Source organism: Tachypleus tridentatus, chromosome 13, assembly GCF_004210375.1.
Source record: "Tachypleus tridentatus isolate NWPU-2018 chromosome 13, ASM421037v1, whole genome shotgun sequence".
NCBI classification, from domain to species: Eukaryota; Metazoa; Arthropoda; class Merostomata; order Xiphosura; family Limulidae; genus Tachypleus; species Tachypleus tridentatus.
In genome coordinates this window covers 119,983,644-120,002,338 of record NC_134837.1, presented here as the reverse complement: position 1 = coordinate 120,002,338, position 18,695 = coordinate 119,983,644, and the positions used below count along the sequence as shown (strand labels likewise).

The following is an 18,695-nucleotide window of genomic DNA, read 5'->3' as shown; positions in this document are numbered from 1 at the left end:
AAGGACACTGTTGTCAACATTTGTGCACAATAAGCAGTGCGGCAACAAATACATCCTGGGCAGAACAGCCATAATCTTCTAGAAAATATCAAAAAATAAAGGCAGCTTGAACAAAATTAATTTTATCGACAACAGTGTTCCACTGTAGGTCATCGGCAAACGTGAAGGCAACAACGCTAAAAAATAGTTTTATGTGCTAGCCCTAATGAAGCCACAGAAGCGAAACATTTTTTTTAAATAAAGGTTCTTTTGTAATTATTTGAAGTTTAAATATAGTTTTGTAACTTTGTTGTCAAAACATTTAAAACCGTGTTTTGTTACCCTGCAGTTGCCAGAGAAGTATAACCCGATGTGTAATTTTATGTTTAAAAACTATATGCAAACAATTGATGTAACGTTATATGTGAAACCTGCACATATATACAGAATAAATTAAAAAATTAAAATAAAAGCTGTAATTAGACAGAAGACACGGTATATTCATGTTCCACATTCTTTAAATATATTCTCATATAACAAGGCTAGTCTTTTTTAATATTCATTTTTATACAAAGGTTCTCAGGATTACGACGTTAAATTCCACGTTTTCATTCATCCAAACTAAACAAAAAGTCCTTTTTTTATTACAGTTTGCAAATTATTTCAATAAATATATCTTTCATTATATAATTAATTTGATTTTACATTTCGCACCTGATTTACAACTAATATTATTTTAAACAGTTAAACATCTAAAACATTTTTATGTTTGTAATTTTAAAAAGCCTGATATCTTAAATTCGCTGAAGCGAATGCACCCATGACCTACTTAATGTTGTTGTATTGTAGTGTACCGCTAGGGAGAAATTTGTAGACCCCTCATTCGAGAAATGTAACCCCGTTTGAGAAAAGACGTTTAACGCAGTAGTAATCCGATAAATACAAATAATTAGATAAAATAGACAGGAATACAGACTTATAGTTTAAAATTTTATGATCATCTATGTAAAATGGGCTATATTTCTCGTTTACAAATACAATTAAGGGATCAAATAGTCAAAACATTAAAAAGGAATATTAAAATAATAATTTTCAACTCTTATGTGCGGAAGGATATATCCTTCATATATATAAACTTCTTTCGTAGAAACGTAGAGTCTCTTCCATCTTGTCGTTTATGAGTTAGGTTGTTCACGTGGGGTAAAAAAAATATTTGTACGCTTAAGCTAATAAAAATAAGTTTTAAAAAAATAAAAATAACAAAAAAATAGAAAAAGTGTAAAAATAACCAAAAAATTGTGGAAACAACAAACTAGAGAAGCAACTTAACGTTACTAGTTAGGCTAAATGAGAAATCTATAACTTGTATAAGACTACACTTTCTTAGTGACTGAGAGAAAGGCCTAACTTCTACGTAACATTTGTTGTATTGATATTATTAGCTTAAGCTTAATTCGTATTTTAAATAAATATTTGAGAATCTGAGTGAGTAGTTTGATCTGCGATTATTTACTCAAGTTACTGTACTTTGTAAAGGGCACACACGCTAAACCTTGTGGTCTGTCTGACATATTGACACTGTGACAGTATAGTTAAAAAGGGCGTTTTTCTGTGTTAGTGTAACTGTGAGTTTGAGATCGCTAACAAGACATCATGAACCCAAGTGGACCAAATTATCCAATGGCTTCTCTGTACGTTGGAGACCTTCATCCTGACATTACTGAAGCTATGCTGTTTGAAAAGTTTTCTTCTGCTGGACCAGTTTTATCAATTAGAGTATGCCGAGACATGATAACTAGAAGATCGCTAGGATATGCCTATGTAAATTTTCAGCAGCCTAGTGATGGTAAGAACAGTTAAATTTTAGATCTGAAGAAACTTAATTTGAAAATTACGTTTATATATATATATATATATATATATGTCTAAAATGAAAGTAACGGTTATTATGGTGTTACTTTGATTTAACAACTTTCCAAGACCAAGAAAACATACTGTATTTAAAAATCTACATGTTGGAGTTTGTGCGAGTAAATGGACTGTGTTTTTATGTTGTGAGTAAGGAAAATAAAGTTTGTTAATTTGTTGTACAAAAGAAATGACCATCTTTTATTTTTTAGCACAGTATAAAGTTGTAATTTTATGGAAGATGTACAAGAAAGCTAAAATAACCTAAAAATAATAGGATTTACTGTTTAAATAAAGACACTGCCAGAGTTGTACATCAGCTCTTATTTTCCAAAGCATGAAGTTTGTATCCCTTGCAATATATTTTCTGTAGTCTGTGAATCTTTCTTAAACCAAGAGGGCTGACAAAACACAAGTAACATTTCTTGGTGCGTTTTGTGAGAAATTGTCTGTTCATATTCCTATTATCAGCTTTAGTTGTGTTCAGGAGGGGGTAGGCTATTAGGACCATTTTGTATCTGAGCTGAACAAATTGTATTCACTAACTAAATTTATTTCTATTTTATAATGCATGGAACTGTCCATGTGCATCTTCATTCAAGAGAAGTGAATATTTAAACCTAAGCATTATTTTTCAGAAAATCTGTCTGCAGTTTAAATTCTTGTAAACTACTCATGACAACTTGTACTCCCTGGCAGTCACTTCCTTGAAAAAAAAAAAAAAGAAAAAAAAAAAGTAGCTTGAGGGAAGATTATTCTGTCTTACTGGGGTTTTTCATATTCTTAAGTGTATATCCTGAGAATTCAACAAAAACAACTACCACTCTCCAGATAATCTTGTGAACTTGTGCTGTTATGAGATTAACCTACCATCCACAGAATCGTCCTCCAGAGGTCTGCAAGAAGAGCTCTTATCTGTACATGTGAACTGCTAGATTTTGTGATCTGAGTAATAGCACACAGCAAAGATTGTTTTTTCATGATGATGAGAAACTCGCTTGAATGAAAAATGTATCTCATGATGGATATTAAGTTTAAAATAAAGAACAGAATGTTTCGACCTTCTTAAATCATCTTCAGGCTAACAAAAAATATCAAAGTTGTTCTGTACTTTATTTTAAAGTTTTAATACCTGTATCAGCTGTCTTGAGAAAGACAATTTTTTTATCTTTTTCAGAAAATGCTTAAATAACTTCAACATGCTGGATGTGTAAAAATGTCACTTACAAAACATCTACCCAGAATGGATGGTGAACAGAGTAAAGCTGGTGGTAAATTAGAAATAGAGAATAGAAAGGAAGTGGTGTTATTAAAATTATGTTAAGAGAAAATACGGTAGAGATGGAAACACCGGATGTAGTCTGTGATTGAAATTTCTGGTGGCATGCTGTTTGATGTTATTGCCTTTTCCTCAAAGGATCAATATACTATTTATTTTACATCATTAGACAAAGGTTTAGTCATTTATGTTAACTAATGGATAATAAGGTACGGTGCAAGCACAAAGGTTACATAAACTTTTTTTAAAGCATGGAAATATTGGTCTTGAACACTAGTTCTACATGACCTAACACACACTAGGTAAAGTCCAGTACTTAAATTATGATTTTTTTTCTTCCATTGCACTTTTATAAAGATGCTGCTACTTTTTTTATGAGTAACTTTTTAAAATTTACTACTAATTTAAATGAAATTATTTTTAAGCTGAATTTGAACTTCATACTAATTTTAACAGTTATGTTTATTCAGCTGAAACTTGTGTGAAAATGCTTTTAAGTGCATGTGTACTTTTGACATCAGCAGTAGATGGTAATGTGGGAAGTCTCATGTATGTGCAAAGGTATGCGCTTTGTGGCCACCAGGAAAGTGTAGAAACACTTAAGAATTGAAGTGAGTTACATTTTCAGGAAAATTCTAAATCTCCATTGGAAAATAAATTTGGTTAAGAATGATTGTATATCAGTATGTCCTATAGCATTAGGAAGCTGTCATTTCACAACTGTGCACAAGTGATGTTGATTCAATGGTAATAAGAAGCAATGAAAGTGTTTATGCAAATGCTTAAGGTTGTTTTAATGTACTGGATTATGGTGCATTTTCTCCTTATGTAGATTGTACCTTATTGTAGCTGCTGACTTTGGGACTGTTCATATAGCATCGTTTTAGTGTTATTCTCTTGTTGTAACGTACTTCTGAACTTTTTTTTTGTCACTTTGTATATAAATTGACAAGTGATGTAAATAGTTTGTTCTCCAATAGATCTGTAGATTTACTGTTTGATCCTTTGTGTATGATTTCAAGGAAACATCTGACAGTATGACTTTGCTTTATTTTCCTGCTTATTTGTGGAGTGTTGTTGGTATCCATGGCTACAAGTGATGTACTGGTGCCTTGTACTTTATTAACATCTGTAATCTTGTAGTGCATGACTTGTTTTACAGTATGTGTGTTTTTTGTGAACATGTATGATTAGTTTCTATAAATGGATGTTTCTGAACTGTGGTAGTAGGAATGTATGCTAAACATGTTTCTCCCTAACCATGGCCCTCTAAATTTGTTTTGAATTTCACACAAAGCTACTTGAGGGCTACATGCACTAGCCATCCCTAATTTAGCAGTGTAAGACTAGATGGAAGGCAGCTAGTCATCACCACCCACTGCCAACTCTTGGGCTACTCTTATCAATGAATAGTGGGATTGACCGTAACATTATAATGCCTCCACTGCTGAAAGGGTGAGCATGTTTGGTGCGACTGGGATTCAAACCCATGACCCTCTGATTATGAGTCAAACTCCTTAATACGCTTGGCTATGCTGGGCCTATGGCCCTCTGAAGAGCTTTTTGAAGGGTACTAATGGTAAAATGTTTGAGTTTAATCAGTATCCATGGGTTGAGTTTTTTGTTAATAGTATTGTTCCTAGATGCAAGGTGTGTTTTGATACAGAAAAAAAATAAAAAATTGTCTTCTAAATATTTTAGCGGAACGTGCCTTGGACACCATGAACTTCGACACAATTAAGGGTCGACCAATCAGAATCATGTGGTCTCAGCGAGATCCCTCACTAAGAAAGTCTGGTTTAGGAAATGTCTTCATTAAAAACTTGGACAAAAGTATTGACAATAAAGCCATGTATGACACCTTCTCAGCATTTGGAAACATTCTGTCCTGTAAGGTGAGATAGTAACCATGTTTGTATTTGTAATAGCATCAGTACTTGGATAAAACAAGGCAAAGTTAGCCATGCTGTGTCCATGCATCATAACAGTGAGTCTGCTTGTCCCATAGTTTCACATTAAACTTTAGTAAAAACTTAGTGTATTTCATCAGACTTGTTTTAAGACTGTGGAGAAGTAATGTACTTGGTACACAATGGTTTTTAATTCAGGTTTAACTTGATTATTTTTATCCCAAAAGTAGAGCTGGGTGATTAGCAGTAGTTAATTCTACTGTTTGGTATAATGTTCCATAAACAGGGGGTGCACATGGTAGAGAATTTAAAAAAAGATCATGAAAATACCATTGCTTTTCTTCTGAGTGACAGTTCACGTATGGTAGGTTTTATCATAATAGATTGGCTCTATTTCAGTTACCTGTGCAGTTGGAATAATTAAAAATAGTATTAATTTGCAACTGTAATGTGAGTGAGTTGGTTATCATGATAATCAAATTAATCATAATTATTAACTGCTAGTTTTATGCAGCACTAACTGATGTGATTGCTTATGGGTATTACCCAGTTTTACCTAAAGGGGTAAATAAATGGTAGTTATTTGAGCATTGTCACAGTTTATAACTGGTTACATTTGTAGGGAACTTTGTATGTGTCCATTTTCTCACTACATTCTGTTTAGTGCAGAGTACCATAGCTGTCATGTTATTTCTTAGTTTTGATTCCTACCATTTTTTTTGTGTAAACTGACAGTATTATACATCTAATTCAGTTTGAACCTATTCTGTCACTTTTTTATAAAATACTAGAGTATAGTCTATTAAAAAAAATATAGGACAAGTACAACCACCCTCACCCTGTAATATATCCAACCTCACATTTCTTAGATAGCTAAATAAACGAGTTTTGTGAAATTAACCTTGATCAACAAGGCAGAAAAGTACAGTCGAATGTTGGTAAATTACTTTTCAAACCAATAAAAACTTGAACCTTGTGTGTAGAACATTTTCTACATTGTTTAGTGATAGTATGTCAGATTATTGTTATAGGGAACACTAAAATGATGTACAAAAATTACACAAAAATATATTAGAAGTGAAAAATAATCCAAGAGGTATTCATCATTTAATTTGTCATTGAACTGATCTTGTTCTGAGTTATAGTTTGACTTGTGTAATTATAGTGTAACTAATGTATAAATATATTTTGTTTATTGAATGGCAAGCAGGCCTAATTTAGTACTCAGTTACTAATACCTCCTTGGTGGGTTAGGTTTAAGTCCCAGCTTTTCATTACTGTGTGCACGAGAAGACCAGGGATACAGTGAGTTTTCGTATTGTGGTATGTTTTCAGGTAACTGTTGAATAACATATGTGGCTGTAAAGCTAATCAGTTGGTGTTCTCTCATGCCATGTGAAATATGTGGCTGAGGGTCTAGCCCCCCTCCCCTTTATTGTATGTCATACATATTACACTGGTTACATTTGCAACAAGTAATATGGAAGCAGTATAAAGTTAGAACTGCAATATTTATTTTGAACAGGATACATTGTTGTGTTTTATGTATGGTATATAATTATTGTGGTTATTTAACTTGCAACTATATGTTTACAGGTAGAACACAATTACAGAAATGTTACTAGCTATGTTGTGTGAAATAAATCTGAACCTAAGCAAGCTGTGAGTTACAGAAAAAGTTACCTCTGATTTTGAACTGTTAACTAGACAAAAGACCATTGTATGGCAATATCCTTAAGTTGCCAAACAATTTGCCCATCCAACCATAAGGGAATTACAGTGTGATGGTCATTTCAAGTATTCATTGAGAAGAGATACCCTCTGTAGTTGGTGGAGAGTGTAGCTGGCTGGCAGTTCAAAATTAGGGTTAGTGGCAGCTAGAATAAATTAAAAAAAAAAAAAAAAGTTACTTCCATAACTGAAAAAGTAAGCATGTCTGAATGTAAAAGGAATTTAGTCCCAAGAACAGCTAATCACATCACCAAGCTGTCTTCCAGAAGCTGTACTTTAATAACTTGGATACTCAATGGCTGGTTATTTTATGATGTTGATTTCATTTTCATAAAAGATTTATTAATACTTTGGTTATCAGTTCTGGTTTTTAAATTACGTGTGTTTTTTGTGATTCTTCTGGGTGACATCCTTTAAGATCTAATCCTGTTGAATTGTCTTCATACTTTTTAAACTTCCCAGTGAAGAGGTTTTGGGTGACCAGTTGCTTGTGATCAGATCTGTTATCTTGTGTTTCTGTTAAAGCATGACATGTTGATGGTATAAAAATAAAATATCATGAAATTCAAAACAACTGAAGTGTACAGTTTCTTTATTTGTCTGCTAAAAGGTTATTGGAACAATTACTATAATTAAGTTATGAAGATTGTCTTGTTTCACATGTTCATAGTCACTCTAATTTGTTTTGTCAGTAACTATGGATGACAAAGGGAACTCCTAGAGGATGTGGATTTGTACATTTTGAATCAGTTTATGTAATCATTTTTTCATGTCAGGTAGCTACAGATGAGGAAGGGAACTCTAAAGGTTACGGATTTGTGCATTTTGAGACCGAAGAAGCTGCTAATAATGCCATTCAGAAAGTTAATGGGATGCTGCTTAATGGAAAGAAAGTGTAAGTACATGGTTATATTTAGCTTTCTTTTAATCAGTGAAAACAAAGTACAGGTGCTGGTTGTCTATAAAAATTACCCAGATATGAGTTGTATTTTTCTTTCCTTTTTCAGAATTGCTTAACATTTCATACTTTTAAGTGAAGAGTCGGAAAATTGTGATTGTTATTAGACATTATCTGCATTGTATGTGTTCTGTAGCACCTTATTTAATTACATAAGTTTAGTGTTGTAGTACTATAGTACAAAAAATGTTAAGTATTATCAACAGTTTGTCAGCAAATCCAAGTGACTGCTTGTTTTTTTTTTCCTTTTTCAAGTGTTTTTATTTATTATAAAGTTAACTGAAATCTAAAAATTGGAAGCTTTTTAGGTTAGATTAGTTCAGATAAAGAATAATACATTTTCACAAAGTAGGCTTGAGATAGTGACGTACAGCTGGTGTGGTGCATGTATTAGTTGAGATACCATTCAAAGGGCAATAAAACTTAAGTAGAAATAGATGTATACTGTTGCAGGCTTGAAACTATTTAGGATAAATGTAATTCCTTGTTAGTGTGAAGTCATTTATAAAGAAAGGATTTTTTTTTTGATGGGTTCCAAGGCCAATTAAATTGACTAACTTGGTATACAGTTAAGGTAGAGAAAATAAGTTGTACAAGAAAAAAGTTTGAAATTTATTTAAGGTTTTAGAAATTATGCAGATCAAAAGGTTTTTTTTTTACATGTGAAGAAAAGTATTTTTAATCTTAACATGAAAATCATTTTTCACTCGGTTGATGTTTTAAGGGGGGTGTAATTTAAAAGTACCGAACTTAATACCATATGTGGTAACTGATATGTACATACTTATCTGGTGATTAAGAGTGGTATTTTTGTTTGTTGTATTTTTCACTCATCTAACTTGAATCTGAGAGTAACAAATCAAATTTATATATTCAGGTTTGTTGGAAAATTTATACCACACAATGAACGAGAGAAGCTAATGGGTGAAAAGGCTCGTAGATTCACTAATGTTTATGTGAAAAACTTTGGAGATGATCTGGATGACGAAAAGCTGCGAGAATTTTTTGAAAAGTATGGAAAGATCACAAGTGCCAAGGTAAATGTACAAATATTTGTGATTCAAGTTGCATTGTATATTTCTGTGGTAGTTTTTGTGAACTACAGAATTGGGTCCTCTCTTCTGTACAGATATTTCTTCCATTAGGTAAATTAACGGTTCTTAATTTGTTTTTCAAGACTATCATTTAAGATGCATCTGTTGAAAAAACAATGTTCTGGAACAGCTTGGAATTGTTGGTCTCTTGGCTGCTGCTTTCTCTTAAACTAAATTAATTAAAAAAAAAAATTGTAAAGCAAAATCTACTCATTCATATACTTATTAAGCTTTGCCTTTAACTCTTTTAAATTTAATCTATACAACATCTGAAAGTAACACATTCCAAAACTAACCACTGTGTTAAAAAGTGAACCTTTCTTATCTGAAGGTGACTGCTATCCCTATTTCTACTATTCTTGTTATTAAAAGTGAGAAAATATTACCCATCAACACTGTCAATTTCTTTTACAATCTTAAACACCTCAATAAATCTCCCTCCCACTTTTCTTTTGTCAAGATAAATGTATTGGCCTCTCCTGTATAACACTTCCAACCCAGGTACCATTCTAGTCACTCTTCTCTGAACCCTTTTCAACAATTCAGTGTCTTTCCTAAGGTATGGAGTCAAGACTGAACACTACTCCAGATGTGGCCTAACCAGTGATCTTTACAATGAAATGATAACCTCTATAGACTTGTTTGAATATAACCTAAAATCTGACTTTATCACTAGCAATAAGACTCTGTTTGGGTGGTTTATAGATTGATCAACCATTATACCAAGATCTTTTTTTCATGTCAATGTTAAGATTATTTCTAACCCAATTATAATCAAATTATGATAATCCACATGCATTATCTTGCATTCATCATAATCAAAACTCGTATGCCATTTATTCACCAACTCTCTAAATGATCTAAATCCTCTGGTAAATCAGCATCATTCTCTTCACAGCTACCAACACCTAAGACCTTTATCATTATTAATTTAAATAATTTATTAACAATTTCTTTATCTGTGTCTCAATGACACAGTAAAATCAAAAACAGCAAAGGTCCTTACACTTGTTCTGACGTACCTCACTTTTGACATTTTAGTTTTAAGTGGATTTCATTTTGTAAGTCTCCTGCTTTCTTTCTTGATGTCCTAATTTCCTGTTTCACTAACTTTCTTCATCTTCTAAGAGTCCTGTAATACCACTCAATTTTGATTTATTTCTATAATTCTGTCTCCTAAACTCTGAGCTAATGTTATCTTTAAACTTTTCCACATCTGATCAGCGTGTCTGAATAACTCAGCTGTCCAATTCACAACAGATAATACTTGTTACATTTCTATGAAATTTACTTTTGAAATTTGTAACCAAAATATCATCATTCCTTATCTCCATATGCAGCAAAACAATGAACCCTGATAGAGCAATGATCACTTGTACCTAGGTGTTCTTCCATTTTCTACCCTCTCACTTATTTCTGTTTTAGAAGTTAACAATAAAATAGCATTGTTTCTAGCAAGTTCCTTGACCAATTAGTGAAGAAAACCATCCTGAACAGTTTCCAAAAAAACCTTTCTCCATCAAGATTTGACTTAAATATTTCGAAGTCAGTTTTCCATGAATTTAAGTCGCCCATAATTTTGACTTCTTATTATGTCAAGTTTCTCATTTATTTTATCACTATCATTTGATGGTTTGTAACAGATTCCCACTTAAAGTTTTTCCTTTTATGTCCATTAATTGAATCCTAAATGCATCTAGTTTTTTTGCAGTTATCTGTTCTCAACTTTAACAAGGTGTTACTCGGATATTGCACATCAAATGTTTGCAACTCTTGTGAGCTTCTGTGTGTGTCAGTTTGATACGGTGGAAGTTTTTCAAAAAAAACTTTAAAGTTAAACTGTTAAAAATTCCGTTTAACAAAAAAGGTGGGAAGGGTTTAGCACTTGGATATGTTGGCTTCTGAAAATCTATACTGTGTGACATTATCAATAAGGGTTTCATAATTAAGGTCCTTTCTTTAGGAAGTATTGTGTACTTGCTACTAGTCATGAATATCCTAACTTGTATTACTTCTGTAGCTTTCACACAAGTTAATATAAACAAGGAAGTTTTATGAAGCTATTTAAAAATCAATAATGATAATTATTTTTTATTGAATTTTATAAATTTCAATTAAATTATTAAACAGTGTTCTTTCAACTTGTGACTTAAATACAGCTTAGTTACTAACTTGATAAATTATAGTAGAATTACATAGTACTAATGGAGTAACCAAAAAAAAAATTTCAGATGTGTATCTATCTATCTACGAAATGTAAAGTGTTTTGTTTTAATCTATAGCAAGCAAATTCAGAGATTTTAACTATAAGAAATAATTGTTTGTTATACTTCATGTACTCTTGTATGTTTTAAGAAAAAAAACAAAACTGATATTTTGTGATTGAAACCTTGTGATGTTAACTGATAATATAACAGTTAAGGTAACTTACTGATTTAACTTGTATTGTGAAAAGTGTAACAAGCATGAAATGTTCAGTCCCAGGGACCTCTCCTGGGCTGACAGTGTTTAAGTTTTTCTAATTTTTGAGTTACATATAGCATTATTATATTGCTTGGAAGTGTTCATCGGGGTTTGAATTGGTACTTCCCTTTGTCTTTCTGCTAACTCGTATAGTTTTTGCACTTCTGCTTTCCTATCTTATGAAATGTCTGTTAATAACATAAAATAAAATGATTAGAAGTATAGTTAGGTAGTTCTTTGTGTATTGAGAACTTAATTAACCAGGCAAGGGTAATTTAAAAATTCTCCATTCTGTAATTATCAGGTAATGTCAGACAACGAAGGAAAATCTAGAGGCTTTGGTTTTGTAAGTTTTGAAGATCCAGAGAGTGCTGAAAGGGTGAGTTGCATTTATTAATCTGTTCTAAAGCATGATCACAAAGTTATGGTTTGCTAGTGTACTTTGATCCAAATATTTTAAACAGAAGTACGACGTGCATGTATTCTACATTTTATAGTAGTTTGAATAAACATCTCTACTTTCATAATACAACCAGTATAGAACGAGTGTTGTAACTAACAGTTACTCTGTTAAACAGGTTTATTTTGAAAAAATGTAAGTTTTGTTCTAGCCACAGAGGTGGAATCCAAATGTATCCTAGACCTTTATTTCACATGTATGAACTGACTTCTGGCTAGATTCACAGAAGTGTTAAGTACTGTTTAAAAAGACTGCTAGAAACATAATTCAGTATTTACCACCCATTTTAATAGAAGATAAGAATAGTACATTGATGTGTCCAATTAACTTTTTGTTTGTCTTTTAAGGCAGTTGATGATATGAACACTAAGGAAATGAATGGCAGACTTCTTCATGTGGGACGAGCCCAGAAGAAAACGGAACGTCAGGCAGAACTGAAGCGGAAGTTTGAACAACTCAAGATTGAACGTATCACACGATATCAGGGTGTCAATCTGTACGTGAAGAATCTTGATGATGTCATTGACGATGCTCGCCTGAGGAATGAGTTTGCTCCATACGGAACAATTACCAGTGCAAAGGTAGGGATAACCTTGTTGGGGAAAAAAATGTGAAGAACAGGTGCATGTTTAACCACTGATCACAAATTGGTTTGGAATGGATGTTTATCAGTGCTGCTCTCTTGTGTTTTAGGTGATGACAGACAGCAATGGTCGCTCCAAAGGTTTTGGGTTTGTGTGCTTCAGTTCACCAGAGGAAGCTACCAAAGCTGTGACTGAAATGAATGGTCGTATTGTTGTTTCGAAGCCCCTATATGTGGCACTAGCTCAGAGAAAGGAGGACCGCAAGGCACATTTGGCTTCCCAGTACATGCAGAGAATGGCTGGCATGCGAATGCAGGTAATTCTAATAGTGAATTAGAGATTGTAACTTAATGTTGTTTTTACTTTTAAAAAAGATGACAGTATAATAAAGGTGTTAAAGTTAATCCTTATTCTACTTTTAATGTGTTGTGACATAAGTAAATTGGACTTACTCCAGCACATGTTGGAACAGTTGCTACCAAATATTTTATTAATAGTTTGTTAACCACATTTCTGTGTATCAGCTAGCCTGAAGTGCACTGGTTTTGAGCAAAAGGTCTTATTGGCTCAAAATGTACAATGTGCTTTGGTTGTGATTTTGTTGTACTCTTTTTTTGTATTTGCCCAGAAGTTGTTAATTTAATAAATTGGAGTTGTTTGTAATTTATATAATACTTTTGAATATCAGTATTTATAGTTGGTATGTGTATTTTTGTGTATTTACCTTGGAAACTTAGTCTCGTAAACCTTGGCCAATCACTGTTTTATTTGTGATGCTAATGGATTGTCAAATGTTAGTTGATTTAAAAGAGCTACTTTTGTCATCTACCATCAGGTCACATATTCTAAGTTGTGAATTAGGTTATAACAGTATTTTTATAGCTCTGTTACTAGACAGTGCATGTTTTGTAGTATGAGAAAAGGTTGAAACATAGTTATGTGCACCTGGTAGTGCTAATGTATCCTAAAAAACTTGGACAGTATGACAGAAGGCTAACTATGACACCATCTCCTTCTAGCTTGGCCAGATGTTCCAACCAGGAGGAGCAGGTTATTTTGTACCTACCATGCCTCAAGCTCAACGTGGCTACTTCCCCACACAGATGCCTCAAATGCGAGCCGCTCCTCGCTGGCCAGGTCAGCCAGCCATCCGCCACAGTGGTCAGCCAAGTGCAGGTTTGTGACTATTAAGCCTAAATATTTTATTGCCTTTTTGAAAGCAACCTAAGATCATGTGAAATGAAATATTTCTTAAAATACTATTATATTTTTACAGTTACGACAAAGTGTTCGTACCCCTGCGTCCTGAGTGGTTTTTTGCTCATAACTTAAAAAGTATCATGAGTAAGCTAATAGAAGTATAATATATTATAAATATATTGACACGTATCTACATGAATTTTTATGTAAATTAAATGACAATTAAACTGTTTATAAACAACCAAACATAGGAGCAGAAAGTGTTTGTATAATTTAGAATGTGTGAAAAAACTGATACTCTTAAACATTTTGTTTAGTTTGGCAAACTACATTACACCATTCCAGAACTAGACACGGGGTTCATAATTATTGGAATTTAGCCAGCAAAAAATGTACTTCTGGCAATTTAGCGCAGTCTTCGTCATTTTCTGTTTGGTCATTATGGTAAACAGGAAACAACTGTCCAGTGATTTAAAAAACCGAATTATTGTAAAATACAAGTCTCGTGTGTCTCTTTCCGGTATTGCTTCACAACTTAATGTGCTGAACTCTACTGTTCAAAGCATAATTGTCAAGTTTAAGCTTAGAGGATGAACTGCTAACCTCCCTTGTTCCAGATGCCACACCAAAATTCCAGAGAGAACCAAGAGGAAGGTTCTCGGAGAAGTTAGTAGGAACCTTTGTTTAACATGTAATAACATACAGAAACCGATAAGGAAAACTGGGGTTGAAGTAAGCACCTCTACAGTTAAGAACGTTACGCTCTTCTGGGTTCAAAGCATGCCGTCCTTGTAGAACTCCATATTCAAAACCTGTTCATTTAGAAGCACGATTGAGGTATGCAAGAAAGCATGTAGATAAACCCTTTACCTATTGGAAGAGTATTCTTTGGTCAGACGAGACTAAAATCGATCTTTTTGGCCACAATAATGTTTGCTTCATTTTCCGTAAGAAGGGGAATGAAATCTTCCAAAGAACACCGTCCCTACAGTTAAACACGGAGGTGGCTTGATCATGCTATGGGGTTTCTTCAGCTCTTCTGATGTAGGCAGCTTTACCGTGTCAATGGAATCATGAAAAAAGAAGAGTACGTTGACATATTAGGCACTTGTACCAAGTATGATGCTCGGAACTTGTGGCTTGGGCATCGTTGAATCTTCCAGCACGACAGTGACCCTAAGCACACATTGAAAAGTAATTCACCTTAAAGGCTACACAACTGACCGTTAGACGCACAAACTCTTTCTGCCTCTCCTATGTTTGGTTATTTGTTTATAAACAGTTTATTTGTTGTTCAATTTACATAAGTTTATGTAGATGTGTGTTAGTATAGTATTTATGATACATTTTACTTCTATTAGCCCACTCGTGATGCTTTTTAAGTTATGAAGAAAAATAACTCGGGATGCAGGGGTACGAACACTTTGTCATAACTGTACATTAAGCAGACTTTTAAAAACAAAAATGCTTAAATTTATCATTTAATTTGTTAACAAGTGTGTTTGTTTCTTGTTACTTGCTTGGTTGTGATTATGGTAAGAATTTTGTCTTTTAATAATCATATTAATAGAAATTACATATCCATACCTGCTTTGTTTCAGTTGTATAAGTAAGTGTAGCAACATACTATGTGTTACGTGATAAAGCTGACAAACCAATAATCTCTGGAAACTGTAAGATACTTGGTATCTTTTTATCTTTTCAGCAACTTTTTCTTGTGTTATGATTTTTCTGTGGGAATAGTTCTGTGTGTGTGTGTGTGTAAAGGTTTTGACCAAAGGTTTTCTGCTTTTCATATGGTTCTATTGGCTATGGGTATATGTGTGTCAACATATTTAATGAACAGTAAAGAACAGAAAAACAGAACTTTGAAAATTAATTAAGAGAAAAGGAAAAGATGTATTGCTATTAGTTGAATACTTAAAAATATTGTGTATTTTGTCTATTTTAAAGCATTCCAAGGAGTTCACTCTGTTCCATTCCCTCGACAGTCACGACCTCCAGGAGGGGCTCAACCTGCAATACGAAGTGGAATGAGTGCTCGGCCAATTACGGGTCAGCAGGGAACAGCCCCAGGTCGTGTAGCAGGAATGCATCCATCTGGGGTACCTGGAGCTGGTCCAGCAACTATTCCAGGGGCTAATGTGAACCATCCTCGACCTGCTACCTTCAAGTATACAGCCAACATCCGTAACCCCCATCAACCAGTGCCTGTAGGCCAGCCAGCTGTTCAACAGGTAAATAAGGTTCACCGTGTGTTGCATATATAAAATTGTCCAGACGCATGGTTATGTAAAGTGATGTATGACTAAGTTAATATGAAGATCTGTCTGGCAGCATGGTTGAGGCAACCTTTGTTCTATACTTGTAGATAATGCTGTCCGAAATGATTGTTTGAAGCTTCCGTGCTAACTTATTTCTCTACAAACAGTTAGCTATATAATGTGCTGTTATGTATAAACCTTTAATGATTGACTTAAAAGCCAGCTTCTACACAATTTATTTTACAGATTCTGTGACTTGAGGTTCATTAGTATCTGTTATTTCACAAAATAATTAACTGCTGTTAAAATACTGTCTTTGTAGAATCATGTAATTTATTAAATGGTTCATCATTTTTAACAGCATCAAATTACAGTTGGACTGTAATGTTATTGAACTTTGTTTTAAAAAGAGAATTATAAAACTGCTGTGCTTAACATCTATGATTAAAATTTAGGTAAATTGACAGATGTTTTCCTTGTCTGCATTCCTCTTAATTTGTTTTTTACAAATTCAAAAGTATAACATATTTTTATTAGATTTATTTTGTAGGTGATTTGTTGTTATTAAATAAACAAGTCATATTATTAACTTAGATTTCTTTCGGTGATACCCTGGGAATTAACCTGTTGGTTTTATATAAAAACTAACAGGTTGTCTCTTTGCATTTTTGAGGAATTGAACTTGGTTGTTATGTTGTATTCTGAATTAGTGTTTTTTACCGTTTTAAGTTCTTGGAGTAGTAAGGGGCATAATGTTTGTGAATGTTAATGTTTGAAACCACCATGATCTTAATGAAATTGAGTTTTATAGTGAAACTGGTGTGGCATTAAAGATAATTGTAGTAATGTATTGTCTAAAAATAACTTTTTTATTCTTATGGCTCGTTATGAATCAATCAAATCATTTCATAATATTGCTTATTTAGCTGTAAGGAAAACTTGTGTCGATAAGAAACAAGGTAATTTGATGTTTACTGAAATGATAACTGCACGTATATTTCAGGTACCACAACAAGCTGTACACATTCAAGGACAGGAACCACTGACTGCTTCTATGTTAGCAGAGGCTAACCCTCAGGAACAGAAGCAGATGTTAGGAGAGCGTCTCTTCCCCCTAATTCATCGTATGTACCCAGAATTGGCTGGCAAGATCACTGGCATGCTACTTGAGATTGACAACACCGAACTACTACACATGTTGGAACACCATGAATCTCTGAAAGCTAAAGTACGTTAAATGTTAGTTGTATCTCGGTGGGTGACAAGTTTTGAACGTAGTGTTCACATGAGTATATTGAATATTTTAATAAATACTGTTTTAATTAAGTGCTATTCCAAAGAAGTTATCAGTTTAATTACAAATTGTTTCACTGATCTCTTTTTTTTTTTTTCCGTTTTTAGTTCATATATTTAAGCAAATTGCATGAAACTTGTAATAGAAACTTTTCTATCCATTGGATCCTGCAATAGAATGGGATATATGATGCTAGTATAATATTAGTAATTGTTAACCATTAGGCATATTTTGTTGGGCTTATCCATGACTTGGACTATCTGCATGTTGATAGTTTGTTGTTAAACTAGTTCTGTGTCTTTTTAAATCTTTAGTTGTGATCATGGTATGCCTTAAACCTGTTTTCTATAACCAAAGATGAGGTAACAAAAATTTATTGTTTTAATTAGTTACCTACTCTGTATATGTTTATGTGTGTGGGAAGGGATCATTGTATAATTTTATTCTGAAAATATATTTTTTGCAGTGTATTTAGATTAGTAGTTACAGTAATTTTTTTGTTTACAATGCTAAGATAAAACTAAGTAGGCAATAAAGATAGCAGTGCTTTGTATGTGTTGCTCAGGATCTGTCTGAATAATGACATCCCTGTCCCATAACTTGACATTTTAAGTCTCATCTGACTAGAAAAGTACCATACTTGGTACATGATTCATCATATTTCTAAAAAATGATCTTTGTGCTATAGATAGAAGTATCCTTGTATATTCTTTGTGTTCTTAATGGTTTACTTTATACACAAGTTTAGAGTAATGCAGATATAATTTTGTAGATGGAGTACCATGGTAATCATGTTTTAATGCTAAACAGTAGCTTATATGGTGGTAGTTGGTTATGCTTGGTCTTAACGCTTCTGTTGTGTGATGACACTGAATAGTTTTTATTTCTTGTCATATCTAGGTTGAAGAAGCTGTGGCTGTTCTCAAGGCTCATCAGGCCAAAGAAGCTTTGGCTGCTGTAGCTGTGGTTGGAGTTAAGAAGGAATAGATGGAAGAGCACTTCATACAAGATGGAAACTGTTCCACTGTTTAAAAGACAGTGTAACAGAACTTACTGTTGGCTATCTGACCATGCATTTATTCAAATCCTTAAGAGTTGAACTACTGAATGACATCTGGAACTGGTAGAATGTTTGTGCAACAGTTGTTCATGCTGCATTGTCTTTTAAACTCGGAACGACCCTTGTACTCTTCTCAGCTTTCAGCACCTTGCTTGATAATGATTAGTACGTATTTGTGGGGAGTACTTGTCTTTTGTTATATCTGAAGAAAAAAAAACCAACAAAAAACTTAACAATAAAAAAATACAGTAAAAATACGAAAAAATACCCACGTGAACACCAGAAATAGATGGTATAAGTGACATAAATATATACGTATATTTATATACACAAAAATGGAAAGAAAAAAATAGTAAAACATGAAAAATATAATTTTTTCTTTCGACTTAATTTTTATGTATGCTTTGAAATAATGGGGTTGTAAGTCACGTTCTTGTTTGACTCAATAAAGGGTTGTTATGGTACTTAATGATGTAATTGATATAGTCAAAGCATTGGTAAATCGTTTTGT

General features: G+C 33.2%; 1 protein-coding gene across 2 annotated transcripts; it reads left to right on the top strand.

Annotated features, from left to right (window-relative positions):
* The first annotated feature begins 904 nt into the window (after nucleotides 1-904).
* Nucleotides 905-18,648, top strand: LOC143240353 (polyadenylate-binding protein 1A-like). 2 transcript variants are annotated; one of them, XM_076482664.1, is made up of 11 exons: nucleotides 905-1,825; nucleotides 4,868-5,061; nucleotides 7,584-7,702; nucleotides 8,643-8,802; nucleotides 11,627-11,701; nucleotides 12,130-12,363; nucleotides 12,476-12,682; nucleotides 13,386-13,542; nucleotides 15,520-15,803; nucleotides 16,834-17,058; nucleotides 18,025-18,648. In XM_076482664.1, exons 1-11 carry the CDS (start codon nucleotides 1,633-1,635, stop codon nucleotides 18,109-18,111), a joined length of 1,935 nt encoding a protein of 644 aa, XP_076338779.1. In that variant the 5' UTR covers nucleotides 905-1,632; the 3' UTR covers nucleotides 18,112-18,648. The 2 variants fall into 2 exon arrangements, with proteins under 2 accessions (XP_076338779.1, XP_076338780.1); XM_076482665.1 differs by lacking the exon at nucleotides 4,868-5,061 and having other exon boundaries at nucleotides 1,124-1,825.
* The last annotated feature ends 47 nt before the right edge of the window (nucleotides 18,649-18,695 follow it).

Coding starts and splice junctions, on each gene's coding strand:
- LOC143240353 (XM_076482664.1), top strand. CDS start 1,633: ATGAACCCAAGTGGACCAAATTATCCAATGGCTTCTCTGTACGTTGGA. Junction 12,364..12,475: donor GAACAATTACCAGTGCAAAG/GTAGGGATAACC, acceptor CTTGTGTTTTAG/GTGATGACAGACAGCAATGG. Junction 17,059..18,024: donor ATGAATCTCTGAAAGCTAAA/GTACGTTAAATG, acceptor TGTCATATCTAG/GTTGAAGAAGCTGTGGCTGT.